Source organism: Haliaeetus leucocephalus, unplaced genomic scaffold (assembly GCF_000737465.1).
Source record: "Haliaeetus leucocephalus isolate CR32 unplaced genomic scaffold, Haliaeetus_leucocephalus-4.0 Scaffold339, whole genome shotgun sequence".
NCBI classification, from domain to species: domain Eukaryota; kingdom Metazoa; phylum Chordata; class Aves; order Accipitriformes; family Accipitridae; genus Haliaeetus; species Haliaeetus leucocephalus.
The window spans coordinates 16,617,106-16,644,871 of NW_010972775.1; the positions used below are offsets into that span (position 1 = coordinate 16,617,106).

At 43.4% G+C, this 27,766-nt stretch overlaps 1 protein-coding gene across 1 annotated transcript; it reads left to right on the forward strand.

The window, feature by feature from the left end:
• Positions 1-27,766, forward strand: SV2B (synaptic vesicle glycoprotein 2B). Its single transcript, XM_010571992.1, has 12 exons — positions 1-517; positions 11,700-11,880; positions 12,518-12,669; positions 14,508-14,641; positions 15,407-15,496; positions 17,703-17,813; positions 18,936-19,024; positions 19,766-19,930; positions 22,538-22,671; positions 23,355-23,555; positions 26,475-26,634; positions 27,583-27,766. The coding sequence occupies exons 1-12, from the start codon at positions 1-3 to the stop codon at positions 27,764-27,766; spliced, it is 2,118 nt and encodes a 705-aa protein (XP_010570294.1).

Consider the following 27,766-nt stretch of genomic DNA (forward strand, 5'->3'; position numbering starts at 1 on the left):
ATGGATGGTGGATATAGAAACACAAACCTCTATCAGGGGGGCAGGGAGGCAAACCAAGTCTCAGATGACTACAGGTACCAGGATGGTAACTATGAAGGATACGCACCCAATGACGGCTACTATCGTGGTGGGGATGAGCCCGCTCATGAAGAAGATGCCCAGAGTGATGTTACGGAAGGCCATGATGAAGATGATGAGGTCTATGAGGGGGAGTACCAAGGGATCCCGCACCCAGATGACATTAAAGAAAAGCAGAAGAAGCGAGCTCCTGCTGTGGCTGATGAGTACAGAGACCGTGCTGACCTTATGGCAGAGAGAATGGAGGATGAGGAGCAACTTGCCCACCAGTACGAGAACATCATTGAGGAGTGTGGCCACGGACGCTTCCAGTGGACCCTCTTCTTTGTTTTAGGGTTGGCACTGATGGCAGATGGGGTGGAGGTGTTTGTGGTTGGATTTGTTCTTCCCAGTGCTGAGAAGGATATGTGCTTATCCAGTTCAAACAAAGGGATGCTAGGTAAGTGCCACTTGCAAACAGCTCTTCTAATGCAGTAGACAGTAGCTAGAACATCTTTTTCTAGTGACCAGCTGATTTCAGTATCTTCTGATGACTCTCCTCTTGTGTTGGATGTCATGCACAGTCATGGCTGGGTGGATCTGACTCAAGAGGGGTTTGCTGCTGAAAACGCAGCTACTCAAAAGCAGCAGAACTGCACCACTTCTAAGCCCACCTTATGAATGTGCTGTGGTCCCAGTACTGGTCACTGCAGGCTGGATCTGAAAAAGGCAGCTCACAGTCAGCAGGTTCGCAGGGCACAACTCATAAGGGTGTTCAAGGACAAACAAGTGGAAGGTTAAAGGTGGCTTTTCTTACTTGAGAATCTAGTGACTCAGATTTCAGTGCTTTTAGAAACTGCATGGTAATGAGAAGTCCACAAAGCAGTACCATCCAAGTATGACAGTTATAAAAGACAGGGGTCTGTTTGCTCTGGATCACTTGGTTGTTACATTGTGGCTCCTGATGCTGTCCTGCTCTCCAAGGTTTTCCACTTTGCCCAGGTTCCCCTTTTCTTCAGCCCCAAGTCCCAACAGGCCTATCAGCTGTGCAGTCCGTTCCTTCTGCATGGTAACTTCTCAGTCAGAGCAGTTTGCTAATATGTATTGGATCAGAAGTAGCCAATGGAGGTTTCTTCTTAGGTCTGTGGAATGCAATTAATGTGCTGCATGGGGATTAAAGGTTGAGGCTACTGGCAACATCCCTTTTGCATCACCATTGACATCTCCCTGTGGTCAAAATACAAAGGCTTAGTTATTGGGAGTGAGTCTGGGTGGAAAGGTTTGGATGAACAATTTCTTTCCTTGCACATTATAAGCCAAAGACAGCAAAGCCTCCCAGATCTCCAAGAATCAGGAAAGTATCCAACATGGCCTGTAGTGAGAGCCAACTGTGCAATAGTACAGCGCATCTGGAAGGAAAATAAAGTAGCTCTTGGAAGAACTGCTTTAGGAGGGGGAGACTGTGTCTTGATGGACATGTACTGGGGTTGTAGGGGAACCATCGGGGCCTGTACTTCATACATTCTGGCCCAGAAGCCCTGCCTGATGCAAGGTAAATGCAGATTTTGAATTAGACCCCAGCCCTTGAGTCCATTCTATTTGCATTACTTTCATGTGACAAAAGCGATAGATAATTATCCTTATATAGACCTCTCATCTTGGTGTACTGAGGTCCTAGACACTTTTCTCTTCTGTTTCTTCTTTTTTCTTTGTACTTGAGGATCAGGATGTTTATTTCTATAGTTAGCTAGGTTTGTACTTAGTTTTGTGCCTTAAAGAGTTCACTAACTTCTTTGCTTCACAAACCAGTTAAAAATTCTAGCTAGAAATGTCTCAGGTCGGATATCTATAAGCAAATTGCTCACAATTGGATCCTGATTTCAAAGGGACTTCTGAATTCACCAGCTCCCTATGGGACACCAGGCTGGGTGCCTTTTCAGTGATGAGCCCTTTTTTGAAAAGCAGGTCATTTATTTTGGTGACTATATGAAAGCTGAGATCTTCTGAAACTCTGACCCCATAAATGTCTGTCTCCATAGAGCTCAAACTCTGGCAGACACCTGAATCAGAAAACTTCAAATGTCACAAGAAAATCTATCTTTGAAGTATTTCTGGCCCAACCACAGGTAAAAATGAACAAGAAATCTCCTGAGAGCTCGTTTTGCTTTTTCCAGCTCAGTATTTGCAAGGCTGAAAGTTCAGGGTGTTCTGATAAGCCCTGAATAAGCAAGGAGACATTTGGGTCTGTATCCAATCCCAGCTCCAGCCTCCCGCGCATTAACCAAGCTAATCTGGAACTGCTAATTAGGGGAAGAGCACTCTTTTTGCTGCCTTTCCTGCCCACTTTTAGAGACAACTTTTGAGAACCTGGTTTTGCAGAACAATTTCTTCTGTCCTTAGCTTGTTTGTTTGGGGGATCTGCTGTCAAAGCTTTTATTCACACTATTTTGTGGCTTAAATATGAGGAAAAAAAAGAATTTTCCTAAAACCAATAAAAGTTGATTCATCATAGTTTGAGGCAGAGAATAAAGTGGATATTTATGGTAGCACTCCGTTGTTACTGCTTGGTGTTGTACATGAGGCAGGTCTCTGATTCAGTCCGTCTTATTTGTTAAACATACTTTCTCGTCTGCTGGATATTTCTCCGCTGCAGGTTTCCTCTTGGATCTGAGGTTTGTGAGATGATCCTTTGTGAAAATGAATTAAGCGTGGCTTAAGAAGCCTTAGATTGCAGAGCACTGCACTGAGTAATGAATACCCAAGGACATGAAGAAGTGAGGGTGTGAGGAGGCTGGAGTGAGTACGGGGCTGCTGGAGGGTGTAAGAAGAGAAGAGTGCAGATCTCTGGGTCTGGAGAGGAGGAGGAGAGCTTTCTGCCAAACTAAGGGGAGCAGCAGGGAGCAGGGAGTGTTGGTGGTTTGGCAGGCAGCAGTGCAGGGACATGAGGTTTGGGTGTGGACCTGCCTCCAGCACAGCCTGGTGTCCCAAATACTGCTCCTGCAAGAGGTTTTCATACCTTTTTTTGAGCGGTGGTGGGTACCGGTATGATAAGGACAGACAGATATCAGCTCCTGAAGGGAAAGGCTTGGCAAGTGCTATTGATGGAGACAAGAACATAACCTCCCCCAAAACTTTGCTTGGATTAGCTTCAGCACCCATCCACCTGCAACTAGAAAAAAGATACCTCCTAACAAAGCTCAGAGCTTCCAGCACATGCTCGTTTCCCTCAGTGTTTCCATTCCCTTGATGGTCTGTGGGTTGTGCTATTGCAAATTGATCTTGCTAATACTCAGAGTTCAATGATACTTACAGGTTGACTTGGTGGCAATCAAAGAGCTCGTCATCTCAATTTCTGCCTAACGTGCAGTGACAATCTTGCAAGAGTGGGCCTGTACAGAATGAATGGAGGGTTGATTAGAGAAGGCACAGCTTTCCCTCAGATTATCACGAGGTTTTAGGGAAGCAGGGTTATTGTCCACACATGAGTTACTGTCCCTTATCTTATCCCCATGTACCAATAAATGTCTGCAGATAAGCTTGTGCTTATTCCCAAGCAACCGTTCATCTCAACACATTTTTGCTAAGGAAACATATCAGGTGGAGCTAAGGTTGCTTCCAGGTGGCTGCTAACATTTAAACACACGAGAAGGTCTCAGCCATGACAAGAGAAGCTGGGAGGGAAAAAATTGGAAATAAGTCAGGTAAGTAATCAAACTCTTGCAGAAATAGGAAGGTATAAATAAAAGAGCTAAAGTAGTTGCCCCCTAAAGACTAATTTAGTGAAGTTCAGCTTCTGCTAAAAGGATATTTTCCGTTAAATACTCTGTATATTGCATATTTTTCCTCCCTCAGAAAGCAAGCATGGAAAAATATCAAGGAAATTATAGCCAAATTATGCAAAAACTACAAATAAACAGATGCCCACAGTGTTTCACGAAATGTGTGAAGTGAATATGACACATCTTAGAAAACGTTTACATTTCGTTCTGAAAATAAACATCTCGCCATCAGATGCAAATTAACAGCTATTTTAGCCCTAAATATCCCTAGTGGGACAAAACACATATTTGGAGTTTTCTGTTATGTGAAATGCTATTTCGAAGATGATTGCAGGGGTACATAAAAAAAAAAAAAGAAACAACAACTCTCTATATTTTGGCAGTTTGAGTTCATCAATTTTTAACAGTAGTTGTTAAGAATAAGTTTGGTAACTTGTAACATTATTTTTACATATTCGTTTGATAAATCTGCTTTGGTGAGCTTTCACCAGCAGTAGTCATAATAATAATTATTTTCTTAAATTTACTGAAAGAGAATATTCCTTTTCAGTTTTACTAAGGATAATTTCCTAAGGATAATCATATGAAGAGTCATAAAATTTGTATTTACTTATCTGCTGAAAGGCACACAGTATCATTATTTGGAGAAAAATCGTATAAATGTATATCTTCAGGTGCTTTTAATCACCTATCAGAGGACTAAATATCATATTTGCAAGTGTAGAGCAGTAAGTACACAGCAAGTATAAAAGATGGTGCCACAGTAATGTTTTAAACTTTTTCACATCCTGCATATAAAAAACTCAAGGCACAGTTAAAGCATCAGACTTCCCAGATCCCCAGAGCTGCAGTTGTGTTATCATCATTTCACAGTTCAGTAAACTGAGACAAGAAAATTTTTAAGGGCTTTGCCCATAACTGCAAAACAGCCACACCAATGCTGAGAATAAAATTGGTTTTTCAGGCACACAGCTCCCTTTTCCTTTTTATGATTTAATAATAATATTTTAAGGAGAATATCATCTTACAGACTCTTAACCTCGCAATGTTAGATAAAAAAAAAAATAGAAAAAAGATCCTATTAGTAATTATGCAGTTATGTAGCAATTCAAGCTTGGCTGTGTGAGTCAGGTTAAATAGGATGTGTAACAATATCCTTGCTTTTAGTTGTGTGAAGAGGATGTTTTATTATCAGCTGAGATAAAATCTGGCCTCAGCTTCTCATTGACCTGAATTCACCTGATATGACAGTAAATCCTAATCCCCTCTGCAGAGCTCAGTGGCTTTTCTCCCCTTCTTTGGGGTTTTTTTTTTTTTTTGATGGATAAGCGCAGATGAGCGCAGCCGTGGCTCCCTTGCTCTGCTGTGGCTTGTGGCTGCCTGTTTTGCACCTCCACGGCCATGGACCCCCAACAGAGCAGCCAGCTAAACCCTGACAAGACCTGCCCGCATCCACGTCCTGAGCTTTGGGCACAAATTCCTAGCTGCAAATTTGCTCTCGGGCAGAAACGCTCCCGCAGCCCAAGGACCATCATCACCCTGAGTGCTACAGACATGTTAGGGGGAAAAAGGTGTTTTCTGGGAACACCCCGCATCCTGTACAGTTCCAGTCTGGGGACGGCTGCGTCCCCATTTATAAACACTGTGGGAATTTCATCTGACGAGAGCCAGCACGAACAGGTTTTCGTTTAACAGCAAAGGATTTGTTTGGCTTCCTCTGTTGAAAACTTTGCTTTAGCAGAGGAGTTGGGTGGGGGAACCAGATGGTCCTATGAATATTGTAGTGATGGACAAGTCCTGTGGGGGGCTGCGAAGCCGGCTGAGTGCAAACAGCCACCCACGCCCCGGGTGCTGGCAGCGCTGGCTGGAGGGTTCGGTGCGCGTCGCCTTGCCAGCGCTGCGTCAAAGCGCTCGTCGATTCACGCACCCACCTTTGGCTTTAATGTGCAGAATCCCCTCAGTCTCAGCAGCCAGATTCGCCCGATATCCGCCCCCAGATCTCTGAAAACGGAAAGCCGCCTTTCACACAGGCAATCCGTTTCTCAGTGGCAGAGCCATTAGCTGTAGATGAAGTCTCTCTGCTTGTACTTAATCAATAAGGCAAGCGCAACGAGACTACCCTTACATTTGATTTCCATTTACAAGGTCAAGGAGATTCATGGGGAAAGCACTAATAAGCCTACAAGGAAAAGCAGATTAGGAATTCCAGGAAGAAGGGGAAAAAAGGCCCCCTAGCTCATCGTCTGCTGAGACCGTCCCCTGTTCTGGGACATGCCGGCCATCGCTAGAGCACAAGACAGTCAGGACTACCACTGGTTTATTCCTCTCTTTAAATTACTTATGCACAATTGGATCCTGTGCCTTGCCTCATCCATCTCACAAACTGTCCAGACTCACAAAATTTTGTTTGTGTCCATAAAGTGCATCCGCGTATAACAGATGCTACATCGTTAAGAGCGTTTGGATTTCATTTTTATTACAGTTTGAATTGCAAGATATGTAAGTTCCTAATCCTTTTCTGTTTTCCAAATGGTTTCCCTCTTCCAAAGCCTTCTTTTTCTACCGTAGGGCTGTACTGGTAGTGGCCTGGGCTTTGAAGGCAGGTAGGATCTTCCACGATCCTGTGGTTACTGGCTCCATGCAGACCTATTAGCAGAGTTGAGACAACCCTGCACCTGGACCCAGGTGGTCTCCTCACCTTCCTGACACCCCCAAGGACTCTGGGACTAACTCTTCCCGTTAAGCTGGGTTTTTTCTACTCAAATTTTCCATTGATTACACGAGTCCTTGTCCTGACTTGAAAGGGATTATTTTGATATGCCTTATTTTTAAGAACCTTAATCACATTAACTGTCAAAGAAAGAAATTCATGCTCGTGATGGAGATTTAAGTAAACCTTGAATTTTTCTTTTCTTTCTGAAACCCTTGAGTCTACTTTTAATTATATTGAAATAGTAAAAATACAGTTTAGCATACACATAGCCATATATTGCATCTGCCTTTCCTTATTCCTAGAACTTCAGCTTTTAGGTCCATAATTCCTGTCTAACATGGAGCATACAACTTCAATGAAGGCTAATAGATTTCTCAATGTGAAAATGCTGTATATGTTACCTCTTTTCTAGTGGGAATAAGCCCAGTCAGTGGTCACATATTTTCCTTATAACTTCAGCATTGGATGAGTCATAACCTGAAATTTATTCTTAGAATTTCTGCTCTTTGGTTTTCCACCGATTTTATGGGCGGCTATTGCAGACTTTCCCACAGGCATTCATTATACTCCATTACTCGTGGAATAGTCTGCAAATAATGGGTTATTCAGAGTTGCCCTTAACGTTTCACCCAACCACTGCATGCGTTAATTTGGAAGCTGAGCCCTCCTAGCACAGCCTAGGTCTGCGTGGTTTGAAGCTGAGGTTTGAAGTCAAGTTTCTGGTACAGACCATTGTAATGTTGTTCCATAGAATATCTGGTGGACAGAGGTAACACAGCAAAAGAAATACCATTCAGTGATCACTTTTCTTGGTCTCATTCTCCTTAAAATTTGCATTTCCTTGATATGAGCTGGATCTCCTTCAGAGGAAATAAACATCACTGTGTTCTCCAGAAGACTGTCTCTCCTGCATGGAGACTGTATGAGTAACTATTGCATTCCTCCCTGGACCACCTTATTGTTAATCCAGGACACAGCAATCTGCAAAGCCTGACGTTGTTCTGCACCTTGGGTCCCAAGATCCATCAGCTGACAGAGCGTTTTATAGCAGCTGCCCCAAAAGTTTTAATGATATTGGCCAGAACTTGCAGTCTTCCCAGAAGAGACATGTCCATCATAATAAAGTGTCCTGCTGATTCAACCCTGAAGTACACATTTCTATAACCAGGATCTATCCCCTCAGAAACTGGCCAAGCGGACAGTCTTTGGTCATCCCTGAGGTTTCCTTTACTACAGATTTTCATTGTTTTAAATTTCTAGGAAACAATGCATCCATTGGTTTATCACAGAAGATAACCAATGAAAGCCACATCCTCTAAGTGAGTTTGTGACATTAACAGCTCTGCTGCATTTTGTGTTGCTTACTGTTTGATGGATGCTGTGTTGCAGAGATATAATCTTCCCTTCCATCACAAGTTTGAGCTCCTCAGTCAGAATCTGCAGGGGCTTGCCCACAAAAGCAGCTCCACTCCACTTGATGCCTGGTTTCAAACTCTGCCCCATCCCAAGCTAAGCCCACTCTTCCCCTGGCCAGAGAGGTGGCTGCCCTGCTGCCAGTCAGGGTACTCAGCTGCAATAAATCACGAGCTAGAAGACAGTAACAACCTCCTCCACCTCCTCCTGGCCTGGGACATTTTCTGTTCTTAAGGGGATTTGGATGAACATCTGCCATCCAGAGATTTTCTTCAGGGGAAAAAAAAAATTAACTCTAGCAGATAATTTTTTCTTCCTCATCGGGGTCCAGTGGTGTGGGCTGAGCTGTGCTGCGAGCCGCTCACATGGTGCTGGCAGGGCTCACTGTCAGATGGGTGGCTGTGATGCACCAGTGAGTAGATACAGGGTTCATCATCATTTCTGTCTGCTGGTTGTGATCAGAGCTGCTCCATTAAATGTAGCTCAGGAGCCAGGGTAAATGCATTAAGCCTTACAGCACTGCATTAAGATTCTTCTTTCAGAAAGATTTTGGACTGAAGCAGGTTTTTTTTTCAGCTCTCCCTTGTAATTTGCACTTCAGCGAACAAGCTGGAGGCCAAAGTTAATAGAGAAAGAGATTTCAGATTCTGAGATGTGTACGTATCTTCTCTGCTGCAGATCAGTATCTGAATCCTTTACACACCTTCAGGTCACCTCACCAGGACAGCTCGGGTCAGGAGGGTAGGGCAGGGAGTGTGGGTATTGACTGCACAGAGCCACATGCTTACGGTGGAGATACAATTGTGCTGGCAAAATCCTGTGCTATGGTTCTGGTACAAAGGCTGTTAACAGGCAAGAACAGATTTTTTGCCTTTGACGCACAAAATCCTGATTGCACTTTAGACATCATACAGATAGAAAAGAAAGCAAAACCATTCCCAGAGAGGTGACTCCACCACTCTGCTATAGAACAGGGGGGATTTCAAAGTCCGAACTTTTCCGCTTCTAATTATTGTGAGAAAAGTATCCTTCAAATGCTGCAGTGGGTCTCTACTGCATAGCTTTTAATTTAGTAATGCATTTCAAATCAAGTGCAGGCATTTGCAGTCAAAAGACAGACAGAATCAGCTGCCAAATAACCCTCTGCATTAGTCCCTCGCTAGCTTTGCTGGATAGCACAGAAGAGCATTCAGCCATCAGACTGATCGTCTTGTTTAAACATTAATTGCAAAAAAAATTTCAGCATCACCTTGCTTCCCAAGTGATGTGTTTAACAGAACAGGTCCTGGGGAAGACGTTGGCTCTCAAGAGAAGTCAACACTTGGTTCAAGGTGAGGAATCACCCTCCAAAGGGATGTTCCCCAACCATGCCTGAAAAATGTTTCTTTTAGCTGCATTTCTTCGGTCAGCAAAGAGGAATGTTTCCTATTAAGGCAGTGTATTTACTTGCTCAGCTTCCATTGCCTTCACTAGGGGTCAGGGATGCAGGGAACACTGATGCTTTTCTTGAGTTATGGTGTTTCCTTCAACCCCAGCTCAGCTGGGTCTTGAACCTGACATGCCCCCAGACTCCCAACATCTCCAAGCATCATTTTTTCCTTCAAGAACTCCCTGCACTGCAAGTTCTGCTTTCCAGCAAGCAGATATTCCTCCATCCTGACGTAGTTCAGCTCCTCTGGATCATATCCAGCCATGATCAGGCCCCAGCAGGATCTCCACAGCAGGACTGTGCAACCTATAGGCATAGACTATAATCCTGCCTGTGGTGTCTGAGATGATACAGGAGGTGTTCTGGGAACAGCCTCTTGCACCTCTGTGCTCCCCAGGAAATACAGTGGTTGCCACCACTTTCTTCTGAAATGTGGTGATGGTGACACTGCTCCTAGTCTGTGGACCACTAGCTTGCAGTAGACAGATCTGAGACATGCAGCTTAGTAGCCAAGGAGCTGCCAATGCAGTAAGAGTGTGCTTGGATGTGCTGCCCCAAACACTTCCATGTCAGCAGCTGGCAGAGCCATCAGAGCATGCAGTAGTCACCTGGTCACCAAGTGTTTTGGTCCTGCCATGCTAAGGCAGAGGCAGCCTCATCCACACACAGCAAGCAGACAAAGCATGAAGGGCTTTATCTTTTGCACTGTGAAACTCAGAATAACTTCAGTAGCATTGATCCACCTGCTGACAGTCCATCGCCTTGTGGTCTTGCCTCATCTGGGCATTTTCAGAGAAGCCTTGGAGACATATGCTTCTCTCTGATCCCTTCCATCCCTACATCTTTCCTGGCTCAGAGGAATGAACAGAGAGTTGTTCACAGACAAGCCTAAAACAAAAATCTAAAGCCCAGAGGCCAATACAGCCTTCAAAGACCTGGTCCATGTACTGCTGCTGGACTGATGAATTCCCAGACGTTACTCCTTAACAGCAGTGCAAATCACTTCACTCTAGCTGATCGATGTTTCCAACCCTCCAGTACTGATTGCTATTAGATTTTAAATGCTTAATATCTGATCCTATTGTCCTTTCACATCATAACTCCTGCAGGCTTCAACAGGAATTTTGCCAGCAAAAGGACCATCGCTTGTGATTCTTCCTAGGACTATTGCTCACTGAACTCTCTACATCTGGAAAGTAGATAAAATATTCCTGGACCTTTAAGCATTATTAATTAGTGCTATTTACACTAGTACCCATATAAAGGAAAAGGCAATATAATAGGTGGCCCTTCTGGTGGCAGGGTCAGTAGAAGAGCCAAGGACAACTGCTGTGTTTTCTAGGCCAGAGTTGCAAGCACATGGTGAGCTGGGTATAGGGAACCTATTTGGAGAAGAAAACCATTCTCTCCTATTCAGCCTGGCACTGAATGTAGTCACTGAAACTGTCTTTTGAGGACCCTATAGTAGAAGATCTAAGTTAAAAAGAAGAATCCATTTTTCTTAACAATGTCAGCAATAACTCTATAGAGCAAACTGGCAAGACAAGCAGTAGGTTCTCCCTTCTGAAATTTCCAGATCAAGACTGTGCTCTTTTCTGTAAGTTGTCCTTTAGTTAGATGCCAGGTCTTGGCTCAGTAATGAAGGAAGTAGCTGTGCTACACAAAGTAAGTCTCGGTAACAGACCGATCCTTTCAGATAAAGCTAGGAAAAGCAGAGAGTGAAGGATATGATATACTGCAAAGCAAGCATGGGTGGATAGGTAACCTGCAAAGAGATTTAGCCATGGTTTAGCAGTCTGTCTGCTGCTCTCACAGCTTTCTGAGCATAAACAGCAGCCAGAGAGAGCCTCCTCCCTACACATCCTCAGTCCCATTGTGCTCAGGGGGGTTAGCGGAGTTAAGACATCAGACTTCTGTTGTATCGTTGGTGGCACATAGCTGGGACACGTGCATCCTAAGCTGCTTATGCCTGGCCATTGCTTACGTGCGGGGGATATGTGAGCAGCGAGGTTGGGAAAGAAAGATGTGGGTCTGGTCAAATGAGGGTATGTCTATATTGCATGATGCAGTGCAGTAGGGAGTGATGCAAGCTCAGGGGCACAAGGTGGGAAAATTAGGTTCCACCAATGGACAGAGTGTCTGGCACCTGAGACAGCTAATTTGGGAGGAATGGGGGTATCTCTACTTTATGGCATAGTAGGCCAGGTTGACATCAGCTGCCGTACGGCTGCTTTAAAATCTGCTTCTACATCACATACAATTTCCACCTGGTTACAAAACTCACTGTCTCTCTCTCTCTCACTTCTAGGCTTGATAGTCTACTTAGGAATGATGGTGGGAGCTGTCATGCTGGGCGGCCTCGCTGATAAACTGGGAAGAAAGAAATGCCTCATCATATCACTTGCAATCAATGCTGCCTTTGCATTCCTCTCCTCCTTCGTCCAGGGATATGGATTCTTCCTCTTCTGCCGCCTTATTTCGGGCCTCGGGTGGGTAACTGGTGAATGTGTCCCATGTCCTGGAGGAGTCCCATCATGGCTCAGCAGTTTGGGTGTGTGGGGTGGGAGAAGGAACGCTGCTCGGGGGATGCATCTCTGGTACCGAGCCGGGATGGCACTGCTGTTTAGCACCTGTGGTTACATTACCTCACTCTTGACCCTTAAAGCATTAGTGGTAGCAAAGTTTGGTCATGGACATTCTTCTGGTACTGCTCAAATTGTGCAGAAAGGCAAGTGAGACTGATAAATGTCACCTCGGTTTACAGTCCTGACTGCCAGGGCCTCCAATGAGACCTTCAGCAGTTCCCATCACCTGCCTGTATTTTGCCTCCCTGAAATAAGTGACCACAAAATAACAACAGAGAAGATGTCTAGGTGAAAAGCAGGCATTACACTGGCTTTATATAAACTGTACAGGAAATTCAGCTTTCAGAGCATGAGAAAGATCTTGTTTATCCTTGACGTCTAAGACCAGTCCAGCCAAAGAGAGATTTGCATTTTTCCTACAAGTCTCACGTTTGTGCAGTGTGTCTGTGAGTGTGACCTCCCCTCTTTATATGTGCAATCCTAACTACAAAGACATTGAAGAACACTCTTATTCTTCCCATGTGCTGTTTTTTCTCCTCAGTATTGGGGGATCCCTCCCCATTGTGTTTGCCTATTTCTCTGAATTCCTATCTCGTGAGAAGAGAGGGGAACACCTGAGCTGGCTTTGCATGTTCTGGATGATTGGTGGCATTTTTGCTTCAGCAATGGCTTGGAGCATCATCCCACATTACGGTAATTGGTTTATGCTTTTGACTTTCAACAACACCACATTCCTGCATCACTACGCTACCCCAAAACCCTGCACAAGTAGCGTTAGTCAGTCCTTACACACCCCAGCATAAAGAACACTGAAAATAATAGATACCTGAAGTGCACACAAAAGGTCTGATAAATTGACTGCATGATTGATTGACTGATACTAAGGCTGTAAATAAGACTGATAAGGGCTGCTTTCCATCAAAAGCTTCAAATACTTTGAATTATACTGCCAGAGAGCCTGAGCTCTTAATCTAAATGCCATCTCATTCCGGCAAAACTGGACTAAGATTATATTGCAAAAATTGATCCAGTTATCAAAAATAACTAACTTTAATCAGGGAATTACTGGGTGCTATGAATGACAGCAGTGAGGACAGCACGTGTTCTTTTTCTTAGCCAAGTGTCAACACTCTCAGGGCTGTGTATATGGTGACACACCTCCCCAGTATGTGATGGCCTGGAGTCACATCTGACTTCACCTAAATGGGTTCAGGAGTGGAATGGGTGTACAAGATGGGTGTACTTGGAAACATATTACTGCTCTGAGGAGCAAAAATCTGCATGTCACATGGTATTCCTTACAACTCATGTATATCCTAGGAAAACATCAGAAGCAAATATCTACTAGAAAAGATTAATTCTCTCGGTATTCAGTGACACCAGCTGTTTGCAAAATCCTGTTTGAGGAAAGTAGGACAGGCCACAAAGACCATGAAGAGAAACACTAACATGTACATATCTATCAATCCATTTTTACCATGTTTAAAGTACATTCAGTATAAAGAAATGTTCGTGCTTTTGATTGATGTGACAGAGACTGTTGGAACAAATAGGCAAACTTACTGCATAGTGGTGTCAGGTTGAAATAAGTCTATTATCTGCAATTACATTTGCTTTAAAAAGTCCTTATGTATTTGCATTACATTTATTTTTCAGATGACTTTTTGATGTTGTGCTTTCATTGCTTCTCCTTTTGATTTCTCATGTTCCACCTACTATTTTGGAACTTCGTGAAATGAGTAGAACACCATGACTGTCTCAGATGAGACCTCTGCAAAAACCATTGCTTGATTATTTCCTTATTATGTGAATAAAAATGTTTATAGGAAAAAAAATTGAATTCAGCATGCCTTCTGAGATTTGAGCCTAGGGAAAGTAAATGGAGCCATGTAAGAACAATGCTGTACTTCCTAGTCCTTAGCAGGGGAATACCTGACCTGGTCAGACATCAGGAAAAAAGCAGGAGAGGGGGAATCTCAAATGCAGGATTAAATCTTGAATTCTAAGTTTGAATCCCAGCTCAGGTTTTGTAGGTCTGGAAAAAAATAAACTTGTTTCCTAGCTCACTTCCATAAAATGTGAAATACATGTGTGACGTACAAGATTGAAAGGAGCTGTCTCTAACGTGCCTCTCAGATCAGAGAAGATATAACCTTTGTAAACTTTTTGTAACATCTCAGAACAGCAATAAATTATGGCCTTGATTCCTCTACCCTTTCCCGGCCTTACTTGCCTACAGCTGCATGGAGCTATTCTTATCACTAGATGCTTTCTAAACTCAAAGATAAAAGAAGGTTTTTAAAAGGCAGAGCCTGAGCAAGTATGTTCCATTTTCTGTAATGAACATGAACTCACTTGCTGTTATCTACTGAGCATGCTATTAAGCCTGTAAGAGCTGTCAGTACTAAGAATAGCAAACTTTCAACCTGTCCCTGTGTCAGAGAGAGCTGTAAAGTTCAGAGCTGCTTTAGGAGAGAAAAACTCAGAATGCCTGGTCAGAATTTTTACTTTTTGGCTCTTGCTCTTTCCAGGCTGGGGGTTCAGTATGGGAACCAAGTACCACTTCCACAGCTGGAGAGTCTTTGTACTTGTCTGCTCTCTGCCCTGTATCGCCTCCCTGGCGGCTCTGAAATTCATGCCTGAAAGCCCGCGTTTTTTGCTGGAGGTAAGATGATTCATCTGAACGTTGCAGTCTGATATTAACAGAGGATAGCTGGTCCCTAATGTGTCACCATCAGTCTGTCTTTGTGCCATCAAACACGCATAGCACAAGCTCAGAGACAAAACTACTCCTACATGTCTTCACTAGCTCCACAGATTGCTTAAACCCCAAAGACTACAGACTATGGGGTCAATCAACGATGGTTAGCATTTCACTGCCAAATGTGGTACAGAAAGAAGGTGGTGAGGGCTGGGAATTTTGTAAAAGTCCAACAAAGGCATTCTGAAAACATCTCACAGAGTTTGGGCACGTAACTACTGAATCCTGGTGGAAGAGCAAGACAGAGTACATTTTACTGAGTAAAATACATAAACCTCAGAAATCTTAAGCAAGTATTCTTTATTCCCATTTCACAGATGTGAAATGAGGTAATACCTAGCTCAGGTTAACCCTGCAAGTCTTTAGCAGAGGTGGGATCAGAGCCCAGGTCTCCTCATCCATCTCCTCTTCTTTCATCTGGTTTTAAAGCTCTGTTCCTGACTTCTCTCCTGCCTCAGACAGTTTTAGGGTAACTCCTTTCTTCAGCACAGAGATGCTGCACTCTGTGAATAAAACCCATGCTTTCAGCTGTTTATATTTAACGCAGCCAGTGCTGTATGTGTGCTTCTCCACTGTATTGGACCTCTAGAATTGGTTTCTTTCTATGCTTTGTTAAATTACAGAGCTGGGAACTCCAACATTTGTTTTTCTTTTCTTTGGTGTTTTCAGATAGGTAAACATGATGAAGCCTGGATGATCCTCAAGCAAGTTCATGACACCAACATGCGGGCCAAGGGTGAGCCAGAGAGGGTTTTTACGGTGAGTTTAACAAAGCCATCAACATGTAAAACGAAAAGCTGGACATACCTTCCTTGGTGTGTCACAGCACCAGTTTATTCCTCCTTGGGACTCTTTCAATGTAATCTCCCCCAGCAATCAGGAAAAGGACTCTGAGATACATTTTGTGCATTTAAAGTTAGATGCCAGTCTGTTTTTTCAAGAATTAGTTGATCCTGTGAATTGCAGTGAGTACTCTTCATTACTGGTGTTACTCTACAGCATATAGATGAGTGATTTTCCAGTTATACAAATGCTTAATTGGTATGCTCTAAGAGACTAAAACCAAATAAGAGAGATATTAGTCATGTGGGAGATCTGAGTCACTCCTTTCTCCATTCTGGCTTCTAATCAAACTCTGATTAAACTTCGCGTACCTTCTAATGAGCTTCCCAAACTCCACCTGCCTCATACCCAATCTTTAATCTCTCCAAGGGAACGTGGGATGAGAGGCTATTACTCATTAGTCTGCTGCTTGTTGTGAAAAAGGTCACAGCAGTGGACTGCATTAATAGTAAAATCAGGTAAAAGGTGTATGCTGTGGTTAGTTGCAAATTACGATAATTCAGTTGTAAACTCCCAGTGACCCAGCCAGGGAATAGCTCTTGTTTTATGCTTTTAAAGATAAGAAGGCATGTGCTTTTAAAGGATGGAGAAAAGGAGATACAGTTTTGTGTAAAACACCTTTTTGAACAAGAAAGAGAGCAAGTCTCTGCGTTGAGCAGAGTTGTCATGAAGCAGGTCCCCTCAGGAATGATCCTTCAAGAAAATTGAAGTTTAATATCTGTGCATGACAACTCTGTGCAGGTTCAGGTAGGAACTTAATGAGGATGTGTTATTTTTAAGCTACTAACCTTTTGACTAATGTGAACCTTGATAGACAGGGCGAGAGAGATCATCTCTTTAAATCCCTACCTGGCTTTACTGTAACGCTGAGCTGGGCCGGCCAGTCCTGCCGTGTGCTGGGAGGAAAAGAGGACTGAAACTCAAATAGGTAGAGAGAGAGAGAGGAATATCAAAGGAAGGCACTATGAGAGTCTGAGCTGAGTAGGAGAATGAAGGAGCAGCTGTACAACACCCATTAGTGCTCGTTACTCCATCCAACAGTGTCTTGACTGCTACGGCATAGGCTGATCTCAGTATTGCACCTCCAGGTATGGCACGCCAGCTGAATCAAGATGTACTGACATCCGTTGGCACGGGCGGATGATCAGTGTGGCTGGTGTAGCACAAACTGTCAGATTTTGTGTTTTTCTGATAGGCCAGAAGTTGCCAGTTTGCGGTGAGTCAGCTGGTACCAGGACAGTTCCCAGATCTGACATTTAAACGGTGCCAGCAAGAGGAACACAGAGACTCCACAGCTGAGCCAAGGCACTCATTCATACTTGGAAATTTATTCAGCAAATTTTCACCTCCTTCTCGTGTTTACAAACATATCTGGCTTCCTTGCATATGTCCTTTATTTAAAGTTACTGAGCAAATACTTTCTGGGACCCCTTTTTAAGGTTTCTTGAGCAGCCCAGTTCAGGTGTTCAGTGTTGAAAATTCAGATTTTTTTGGTGAAGCAAACTGATTGCGTGGTTTGAGCTCACTTGATGACAGGATGCGTTTTCTGATGCAAAGATTCCCATCTACACATTCATTTGTCATAGAAGTTCTGCCAGTGGTACTTAAAAGGTGCTGAATGAGAAATACTCCTGCCAGTTGTCTTTGAAGAAAGAGATCCTGAGGGCACAGTTTGATGCAGATACAAGTGGCTGATCTTGGAGATAATTTTTGCTATAATTGCCTAAGTCCTAATTTCTAGTGGGAATCTAAGGGATAGAGATATAAGGTAGTACACAGGCACATTAGCCAATAAATGAAAGATTGAAATGGATGTGATGCACTTAAAATATTTCATGGAAGGAGAGAGAGAGAAAAAGGATGGAGGGATAGGTGAAAGGAAGGAAAGAGGGCAGGATTCTTTCTATAATAAAATCTCTAGCTGTAATTAAATCAATTACAGCAAGCTCATCAATCAATTACAGTTAGCTCAATTGTTAGTGATAACATTCAAGGAAAAGATAGTAAGAGATATCAGGTGGAAACATTGTCCAGAAGACAATGGAATTTAAAATCCACCCAAGATCAGTTCCAGAAACTTCAGTCCAATTTTTTTTTTCCTCTTTTTTATTTTATTTCCCAGGTTTCCTATATCAAAACTCCAAAGCAAGTAGATGAATTTATTGAAATCCAGAGCTCAACAGGGACCTGGTACCAGCGGTGGCTGGTCAGAATCACGACTACTTTCAAACAGGTAAAGAGAAGAAAAAACATCCTACAGGGCCTTTTGAGCTTCAGGCTTCAGTGCCTCATTACTTCAGGTCATTGTGTCTTGAAACCTGGACTCTCACTCAAAAAAAATCTGTTGGTATTTGCAAAGGGCTGTAATCTGATTACACTTTCTAGGCAGATGTGTGAATCTGCAAACTGCCACACTGCCAGCCAGGCCCCAAAATGCCCCTGTGAGCATCACAGTAGTCCAGCTGTGCAGAGCTTCCAGGAGCGCTTGATTTCCAGCCCCAAGCACTCTCCTTCTGAGCAGATAAATATTGATTCCCTCTGCCACAAGCCTAAGTGAATTTACCACCCGCAGTGGATTCAGAAGGGTGTTTGCTCCTTGTTCCTGCAGAGACTGAGTTTCTAACAATGTTATATTGTCTCTTCAGCTAATTTAACCTTTCACCCATGCAGAACTTTGTGGAAAACCTTGCTAGATCTTCTAGTCTAGGAGGATGAGCTTAAAGTAAAGGACAGTCTTTCTTAATTAATAGCAATGCGAGTGCTATACTATTACTATATTTATGTGGCAAGTTAAGACCATGAGGAGTTACATGCCCTCATGTTCCTGGCAGTATTTTCTGCAACAAGTCAAGAAGAGGAGATCTTGGTCTGCCTCCTGCTCTGCTTGGCTTCATCTCTACCTGAGATCATCTTATGCCTCCTAAAGTGCCAGCTGTGTTTGGGTTTTTGCTCTTCAGTGAACTTTGGAGCTCGGTTTGAAAGCACCCCTGAGACCATACATATATTTGAAAAGACAAAATTGTCAGAAGGCCTGAGAACAGGCTTGCATCCACATTTACTGATATAACCTGAGAGAGACACTGCATCATCCCAGCCCAGCCATATTCATGCACTCCAGCTCATTACAGAAGGTTCACATCAAGTGCCCTGGCACATAGCTGAATAATTGATCTTATTGTAAGCCATTTACCTTGATAAATATAATTTTGAACAAACACTGAATGTAAGCCACACACCTGACCTTCCCCCCATGAGCCCTTTTTACTGACATTAGATTTATGATGCACTCAAAAATTAATCTGTCAAGTGTCTGCTAGTGTGTCCTTGCAGCTAATTCCTTCTTGTGGATTTGTAGGTCTGGGACAATGTGCTATATTGTTTAACAGCCCAGTACAGGATGAACACACTGATGCTGGCTGTGGTTTGGTTTACAATGGCCTTAAGGTAAGGTACTTCTTTAACATTTTCAGGAAATGAGAGGGGCCTCAGAGTTTGAATAATTATTTACACATTTAAATAAACTATTACCAAATCAATCCTGGTCTTATTTTAAAGAGTCTTTGTGTACTCAGCCTTGCTCTCCTACAAACTATTCATCAGTCTGACTGCTTATACGAGAGTACAAGGTTCTTTGACCAAATCAGGACTTGAGCAGTGGTTAGTAGGGCAGTAGTATATTGACTTTCACCTCTAGATCTTCCATTTGATCTTGTCCACACAAAAAAAGGCACAACTGTACCTGATTCTCAGCTGTTCCTACATCTAGATCAAAACTATTCAGGTGAGTCTAAATCTAACTACAGGTAAATTTTGTTTAACTCACACTTGCAGAAATCTGCCTTCTGGGGGAGTTTCCAAATTTCTTATTGCTCTGCTAGTCTCTTGGGCAGCAAGGATAGCACATTGCTGTATTTCCCAGCCAAGGAATCAAACTTAAATGAATTGTCCTGCTTTAAGTGAACAAAAATGGATCAACATGCTTCTGAGATCAGCTAAATGTTTAGAGTAGGGAGAGACACTTTTCTTGGTCCTGTGTCAGAGGTGAGCAAGAGTTTGTATCTGAAATGCATATGCATGGGGAATTTAACAAGTGTACAAGTTATGAAGTAGATCATTGGCAAACGCTGCAGTATTTGCAGTGCCAGTGTCTTCTATCCCTAATGTATGTCTCCCATCCTGCTATAGTTACTATGGCCTTATTGTCTGGTTCCCTGATATGATCCGGTATCTCCAAGAAGAGGCATATGAATCCCGAGTGAAGATCTTTGATGAGGAAGAAGTGTTACACTTCACCTTTAATTTCACGCTGGAAAACCAGATCCATAGAAATGGGGAATACAGAAATGATAAGTAAGTGAACAGAACTTGGTTCGATGCATGCAAACTGAAATACATTTCTACAAAGCTCTTTTTGTTTTTCTTTTTTTTTTTTCATTTTCCTCCAACTTGAAAATCTCTGTTGTTCTTTTGGACACACAGTCTACACCTCTCAAATCCCAAAGGCAGTTTTCCACAGACCAAATATCCTTTTTATCCTGTTTTTCACACACTCTGCTTCAGCCACTCACATCTCCAGACCCAAGGGGATGCCAGTGAGGAGTCCTGCTTCCAGCAGCCCCTTGCTGGGAGCAGGGCAGTGGGAGCCCACCTGGCTGTGCTGGGCAGCTCTGGATGCAGAGGTGACTTCTCTTTCCTTAACACACACTGACATCTACTGGTCTTGGGCAGCAGAGACCAGCACTGCTGCTGCTGCATTTCCAGAATGAAAAGCTATTTTGCCTTGAAGTCCTCGATATGACTTAGCCCGGGCTCCATCCTGCAGCCCACTAGTGTGATCTGTGCGATGGCCAGTTGTACTCGTGTGCTTCTCTCACACCGGCCAGCGCCTCTGCACAGAATGAGTGTGTCACCTTCTCTTTTAGTGCTTTGATCAGTGAAGTTACTCTAGCAGAACATCACTGCTTTCCTCCCTTTCTTCTCCTATTTGGGCTGGGCCTGGTGGGGTTTTTTTTTCTGCATCCAGCCTGGACCCCAATCACTCTGTGTTCCACAGCAATATAAATCCTAGTGATTTGTAGCAGGCCATTATTACTTTTCTAAATCCCCATAAATGGGTGGGAAAATACCCCTATGTAAATTCTGCGGAGATCCCATTGCCCCGGATAGACTAGGCAGAGTGTTGCTCCAGCTGCACGATGTGGGGAGGTCCCACTGGATGTTCAATGTTACACAGAACACTCATTGTTTTAATCTTCACAGGTGAAACCATACCTCATTACCCGACCAGGTTGTTCCTCTCCCCTCAGAAACTATTTGTATCCATTTCCTTGGCATATATCTGATTGACGTTGGTGGGGGACCCCAGCATGTGTCCGCAGGTCCTTCAGGAGACCTTCCCTGCAGCAAGGAGCTATGCTTGATGGTGCAAACCTAGCCTCGTAATTCCTATTCCCCTGCCTACTGAGCAGCCAAAAAAAGTCTGGCGAGAAGTAGATGGTGGTCAAATTTAGGAATTGGGGACCCTTATCTTATGCCCAGAGGAGATGCTCAGTTTTCACTAACTTCATTGAGAACTGAGGATGCTCAGCACCCTGCAGGATGAAGACATAAACCGGTGATGTACATCACTTTTCTCCTGCCTTGGTCCTCTCCAATTCAAAACCTCAAAACCTGATCAAGCTACATTTCAATAATGCCCAGAGCATATCTCAATATGATTTACAGCTGTGTTTTCCCTCCAGCCCTTGGCTGTGACTTAAAACTCAATTGAACACCAGGCCATTGCTATATGACTCTTTTAAAGATGGATGTTAAGAAAGCAAACTGCAGGAAAAGGGCTTCTAACAGCCTTTGGGAGTAGATACATCACAGACTATTACTGAGCAAATGCAGAACAGCTTACGTTTTGCTGTAACCTATGAGACCTTTTACATGAAGCAAAAGACTTGAATAGTCTTCTTGTGGTATTTTGCACATTAATATCTGTTAGTAGCTTCAGTTAAGAAGCCCCGCAGTTCTCATTTAATGGTGTAAACAGCCATCATGCTACACTGTGTTGTAAGTGCTCAGGTCAATTAAGTTTCTGGGTGTATGTTAGAAGGCTTTTTATTTGGTGACAGTCATGGCCTTCTTAACTAGAACAATAATGTTTGCTCTTAATAGCTCCTTACATCTTCCAAACATGCCTGTGCATTAACTAATACATCTTCTCTGTGTCCCTGCAAAATTTCACAGGTAAATCGACATTGTGTCATCCTTCAGGCAGGCAGGTCAGACATGTCATGCTTCCCATCAGAGGAGAAATCAATCACCTGACACAGTTGATTATTTTTAGTGTAATCTGTTTTCATTACATGATAAGCAATAGTCCTCGAACAGAGATGGTTACAAGCAGAACTCAGATAATCTCCCCACTCTCTCTATAAACTCTACTGCATTTTTGCTTAAAAAAAATCACTTTGAGTTTAAACACTTGTCAGAAGCCTTTCACCAAATAGCTCAATGGGCTCCTGATAATGTCTTTTTTTTATTTATGCTGAAGGAAGGGGCAGAATAAGGAAGGCAGCAAGGTCAGCTCACAAAGGAAATGCCATGCACTGAGTGAAATTATGTCCTCTTCTGACGGTTAGTACTGAACATGAGAGGATTTGTGTCCACTCAGCCTTAGAAGCACATTTTCTTAGATATGACTATTTTGAGGAACAGAAAAACTGCCGGAAATCCTAAAAGGTCCATCTCTCATTAAAAGAAACCCTCTTCAAACTCTTCTTTCCTACTAAAATACAAAATATGTAAGAATGGAGTTGGAAGGACAGTTATGAATTCAAGCAATACCTTTTCCGTAAATGACCCTAGAAATTGCCCTTAGTGCTCTGTCTCCTGTAACCGCCATTACATGCTATATAGTGTAGAAAATACCTTATAGCAAAGAGTGAATTTCTGTTTCCTGCCCCACAGATTTATTGGCATGAAATTCAAGGAAGTGAGATTTGAGGATTCATTATTTGAGGAATGCTACTTTGAAGATGTGACATCAAGTGAGACCTTCTTTGAAAACTGCACCATCATCTCTACTGTCTTTCATAATACTGGTAATGGAATTCCTGCTATGGTCTCATCTCTGTAGTTAGGAACTATTTTGTCAAATTCTGGGAGAAAGGATGATAGGGTTCTGTGTGTTTGTGTGTGTGCTGGGCAATGAAAGTGATGATGGAAAAAAGAGGGTGATGCATTTGGAAGGAGTTTTCAGGTTGCTCCATCAGTGTTTTTAACTACACGGCTTCTGGTGTCATTGGCTGCTGCGTGGGAGATGCAAAAGTCTGCGCTCGGACCTTGGCAGGTTAAAGTAATGGCAAAATGTTCAGCACTTTAACAGCTCAATTCAATGAATCCAGCTTAAACTATGATTTTAACCAGCCTGTGGTTGATGACTGTAAGCAGTAAAATATTCATTAATTTATCCTGAAAAAGCTTTTCATTTCTACTCTAATAGAGAACAAACCGTAATGCCACGAAAGCAAGAGCCTGCATTACCCTGTCCTTGCAGCATGGGGATACTGGTCCAGGTGACTCCACAAATAAAAGGAGTGTATGAGCTTACACCCACCAGCTGCCAAGCAAGAAGCTAGAGTTTGCCACTAAAATAAAAACTCCCTGGCCATTCCCATTTGATGAGGAGCTCCTCTCAGATCTTTGATTTGGTTTTGATCCCATTGCTGCTGTATCAAGGGAGATCAGCCAAACAGGATCAAGACTTTGCCTTTTTCCCTTGCAGATCTCTATGAACACAAATTCATCAACTGTAGGCTCATAAACAACACGTTTATGAACCAGAAGGAAGGCTGCCAGCTGGACTTCGAGGAGGACAATGATTTCCTGATCTACCTGGTCAGCTTCCTGGGCAGCTTGTCTGTGCTGCCGGGCAACATCATCTCTGCGTTACTCATGGACAAAATAGGGAGGATTAAGATGATCGGTGAGTGGGGATGATGGGTGCCTGGCACAGGTTGTGGGTGGGAGCACAACTCTGCAAAGAGCCAAGGTCAGCGTGAAGGTCTCACTGCATCCACGCACACCAACACAAGGCAAGCTGGCTCAGGTGGGGATGAGCCATTCCCATATCAAATGGAGCAGAAGGGTAAAAAAACTTGAGGGTGAGGCAAGGGATCTGCTCCAATCCAGTGGGCAAGTTACCTGCTCCCCGCCTCCCCACTCTGCTTTTCTGTGTATCTGTGACATCCTCCTTTTTTGTTTTGACTTTTATGTCAAAGCCTATGTTGTGGTTTAAGCCCAGGTGGCATCTAAGCACCATGCGGCCGCTTGCTTACCCCTCCCCCCCCCGCTCGGTGGGTTGGGGAGAAGAATCGAAAACAAGTAAAACTTGTGGATTGAGATAAAGGCAGTTTAATAGAACAGAAAGGAAGAAAATAAAAATAATGATTATGATTAATAATAATAATAACAATAATAAAATAACAATAATAATAAAAAAAGAATTTGAATATACAAAACAAGTGATGTACACTGTAATTGCTCACCACTCGCTGACTGATGCCCAGTTAGTTCCCAAGGAGTGATCCGCCCCTGCCCTGGGCCAACTCCCCACAGTTTATATACTGAGCATGACGTCCCATGGTATGGAATATCCCTTTGGCCAGTTTGGGTCATCTGCCCTGGCTGTGTCCCCTCCTGACGTCTTGTGCCCCTCCAGCCTTCTTGCTGGCTGGGCATGAGAAGCTGAAAAAATGCCTGACTTAATACAAACACTACTTAGCAACAACTGAAAACGTCACTGTGTTATCAACATTCTTCTCATCCTAAATCCAAAACATGACACTATACCAGCTACTAGAAAGAAAATTAACTCTATCCCAGCCGAAACCAGGACAGCCTGTATGTTTATTCAGTGCTTAGCACAACAGGGTCAGAGCTGAAGCAGGACCTCTTGGTGCTGTTGAATTGGTGCTGATGTCCATAGCTGTCAGTATAAATAAATAAACACTTAGCTTGTAGCAATGAATGTTCACAAAGATTATTTGATGCAGCTGCTTGACAGCCCAGGAGTTCTCTCTTCTGGTTTTCTGATTTTTAAATGATTTTACAGACAGCTTCAGAGAGCATATGGTAGAATAACTGACCATGTCACAGCCAAGCAAGATGCCACCCTTTAGTGTTATGGGAATAAGTTACCACCTTATCAGCTTTATGATTACTTTGGGAATTTCTGCTGTTGTTCCCTCCAGGGTTCAGACCTTGCTTTCCAGGTACTGTGGGAATCACGCCTGGAGGTACAGCCAAGTGAGTTTAGTAAAATCAGGGATGTGGCTCAGGGGTAACGGATGACTCGCCCTCTTGAGCTCACCTATCTCTCTCTTCTGAGAACAGAAGGAAGTTTAGTTAGCTAACCTTACCGTCAGACAGGTTAAGATAAGCAAGATGAACCCACCGGTGTGTCAGGAATGTATGCTGGGGGGGAAAATAAGCATTCATGTACTGAATTTGGAAAAGACTCAAACAAACCGGAGGGTCTGCGGGAAACAAGTTAAAGCTGAATGAGAATCAGATTGTCCACCCTGCAAACATGTCAGCATTTCAGCATTTTCATCTGGAATTGAGATGACAGCTGGAATCCTAAATGCTTATTTCTTCTGCAGAATGAAAAGTACAGGACAAAAATTAGTAACGACACACTGAAACGTTTCACTATGGAATTTTCAATTGAAACAGCCTTCTGGCATCCCACCCGAATCACTCTGTTGAACATATTATTTCTGGTCAGCTTAACATGAAAACTGAATTTCGCTTTTGTGTTATGTGCCTCACTGGGACTTCAGTTCAGTTTTGTCATTTTCTGCTAAACCCTCTCCTGTGCCAATGTCAGATCTCTTGGTGTGCGCATGGTGACCCTAATGCTGCACTGTACCTCTTCAGCAGAGGGAATATCCACACCAGGATGTAGTTTGGCCAGGTACCATGAAATAGAAGTGGATATGGAGTCCTGCACAGCAGCTTTTCATAGGCAGGGCACTGCAATGGCAAAATGCAACATAATGTCCAAAATGAAGCATTTTAGTTCCAGTTCAGCATCCAAATTATTTCAGATGGTGTCAAGTTGATTCAAAAAAACCCAAATAAATAAAAAAAATTGTTTGGTTTCCTGGCAGTAAATGGACATATTTCAGCAACAACAGAAGTTTCCAGTGAAAGATACTTTGATTTTGCAAAAATTGCGTCTTTCAGGTGAAAATTCCCAATGGGGTAGAAGGCAGTGAGGTAGCCATTAATATTTCTGAATCTGAACTGTGCCTAACTGAGCATGAATGCTCTCACTTTCTCCCTCGGTGGTGTTCATAAAATTATGGCTCCTATGCAAATGTGCCATGAAATCTAATGATGTTCTTATAATTAAAAGAGACCTCAAGTGCTTCATACAATTGACTGTAAATTATCCTAATTGAGATTGTAAATGCATCAAGTGTTTTCAATATGATGTGAAACGCACCAGCTCTTCACTCAAAACTCAAGCTGGAAAACCTTCATAGTGATTCTTCCTCCTCATTGACTTTCATGTTTACTTGCCTCTGCTCTTCCTGGGTCCATCTGGAAGTCTGAGATGCTGGAAACCTGCCTGGAAAAGCCTGTCTTCAGAGTCTCTGTAGAGCAGGACTATCAGCAAGATCAGATGGTCATTGAGAACATTTTCAGGCTGGTTTCCAGCATCAGAGAATGACGGATAGGCAGCATAGCATCAAGGTATTTTTGGGTTCTTGCAGATTTAATGTGTTCTGGGGTGAAATTCCGTCACTTGAAAGCCATCTTTACCAACAAATGTGTTTGCTCAACTGTGGACAGGGGAAACTGGTGCCAACATTTTTCTCTTGGTTTCCCCCTGTAGGCGGCTCAATGTTGATCTCGGCAGTCTGCTGCTTCTTTCTCTTTTTCGGCAACAGCGAGTCAGCAATGATCGGCTGGCAGTGCCTCTTCTGCGGGGCCAGCATTGCTGCCTGGAACGCCCTGGACGTGATCACTGTGGAGCTCTACCCCACTGACAAAAGGTGCACAGAGAATTTCTCCTTTTAGTCTCCACCCTCTGACTTTGGCCTCTCAGTTCCTGAGGGAAGAAGTCAATGCTCACGCTACATACATGTAGGTGGAGGAGGTGTATTTTTTTTTTTATTTTCACCAGTCCTTAAGGGTTCAGTAGTTCTGCAGCTATTTTGGATCAGCACAGACATTTGCAAGCATAATTCTGCATTCACGGTGGCTTGTACACAGGAAGTTGCATGGGAGTATGGAAATTACAGGCAGATAAAATATGGAGTCTGTCATTTCCATGGAAGTGCATGGAGGTCTGGCCTTTCAGACTGTATCCCCCAGCCTCTTGTCATAGCTCATCACCGTGACAGCCTTCCCCTTCACAACCTGGAGACAACCATGTGCAGAGAATGGTTTGGAAGATGAGGAAGTACAGGAAACTTTGGGAGGATGTGCTGCAGATGAAATCTTTCCTTGCAACATCATTATAAGCCTTTTTTTCCTTTTTCAGGCTGTTGGGGGAAGACAGAAGGGAGGGAGAAGGACTGTGCTTTGAAGGCAGCATGCTTTTAGATGCTGGGTGAAGCAGAATTTGGAGGAGAGCCCAGGTTGTTTGTCTGGTGACAGCTCACTCCAGCCAGCGCTTGGAAGGGCTTTGACAAGTTCTAGAGCAGGTTGTATCCTGCTGTCTTTGGGGAGGGAAAAGGCTGTCATAGTGGGCCACTCTAGGGCTAGGGAGAAGCTGAGATGAAAAGGAGAAATGAATACACACAGACATTCTCCTCATTCACACAGACATGCAAAACACCGACATCTATTTATCTATTTATTTTTTCTGCCTGACTTTACTTGCTAGAAGCGTAGCCTGGGCAACATAAAAGCATTCACAAAATTACCCATCCAGACCTTCTGTAGTTGTGCCAAGAACCTCCCTCCTAACTGTTGCTTTCTGCTTTTCTTCCCCGCAGGGCAACGGCCTTTGGCATCCTCAATGGGCTTTGCAAGTTTGGTGCCATCCTGGGGAACTCAATCTTTGCCTCCTTCGTAGGGATAACCAAGGTGGTTCCCATCCTTCTGGCTTCCTCTGCTCTGGTTGGAGGTGGCCTGCTCGCTTTGCGCCTGCCAGAGACTCGAGAACAGGTCCTGATGTGA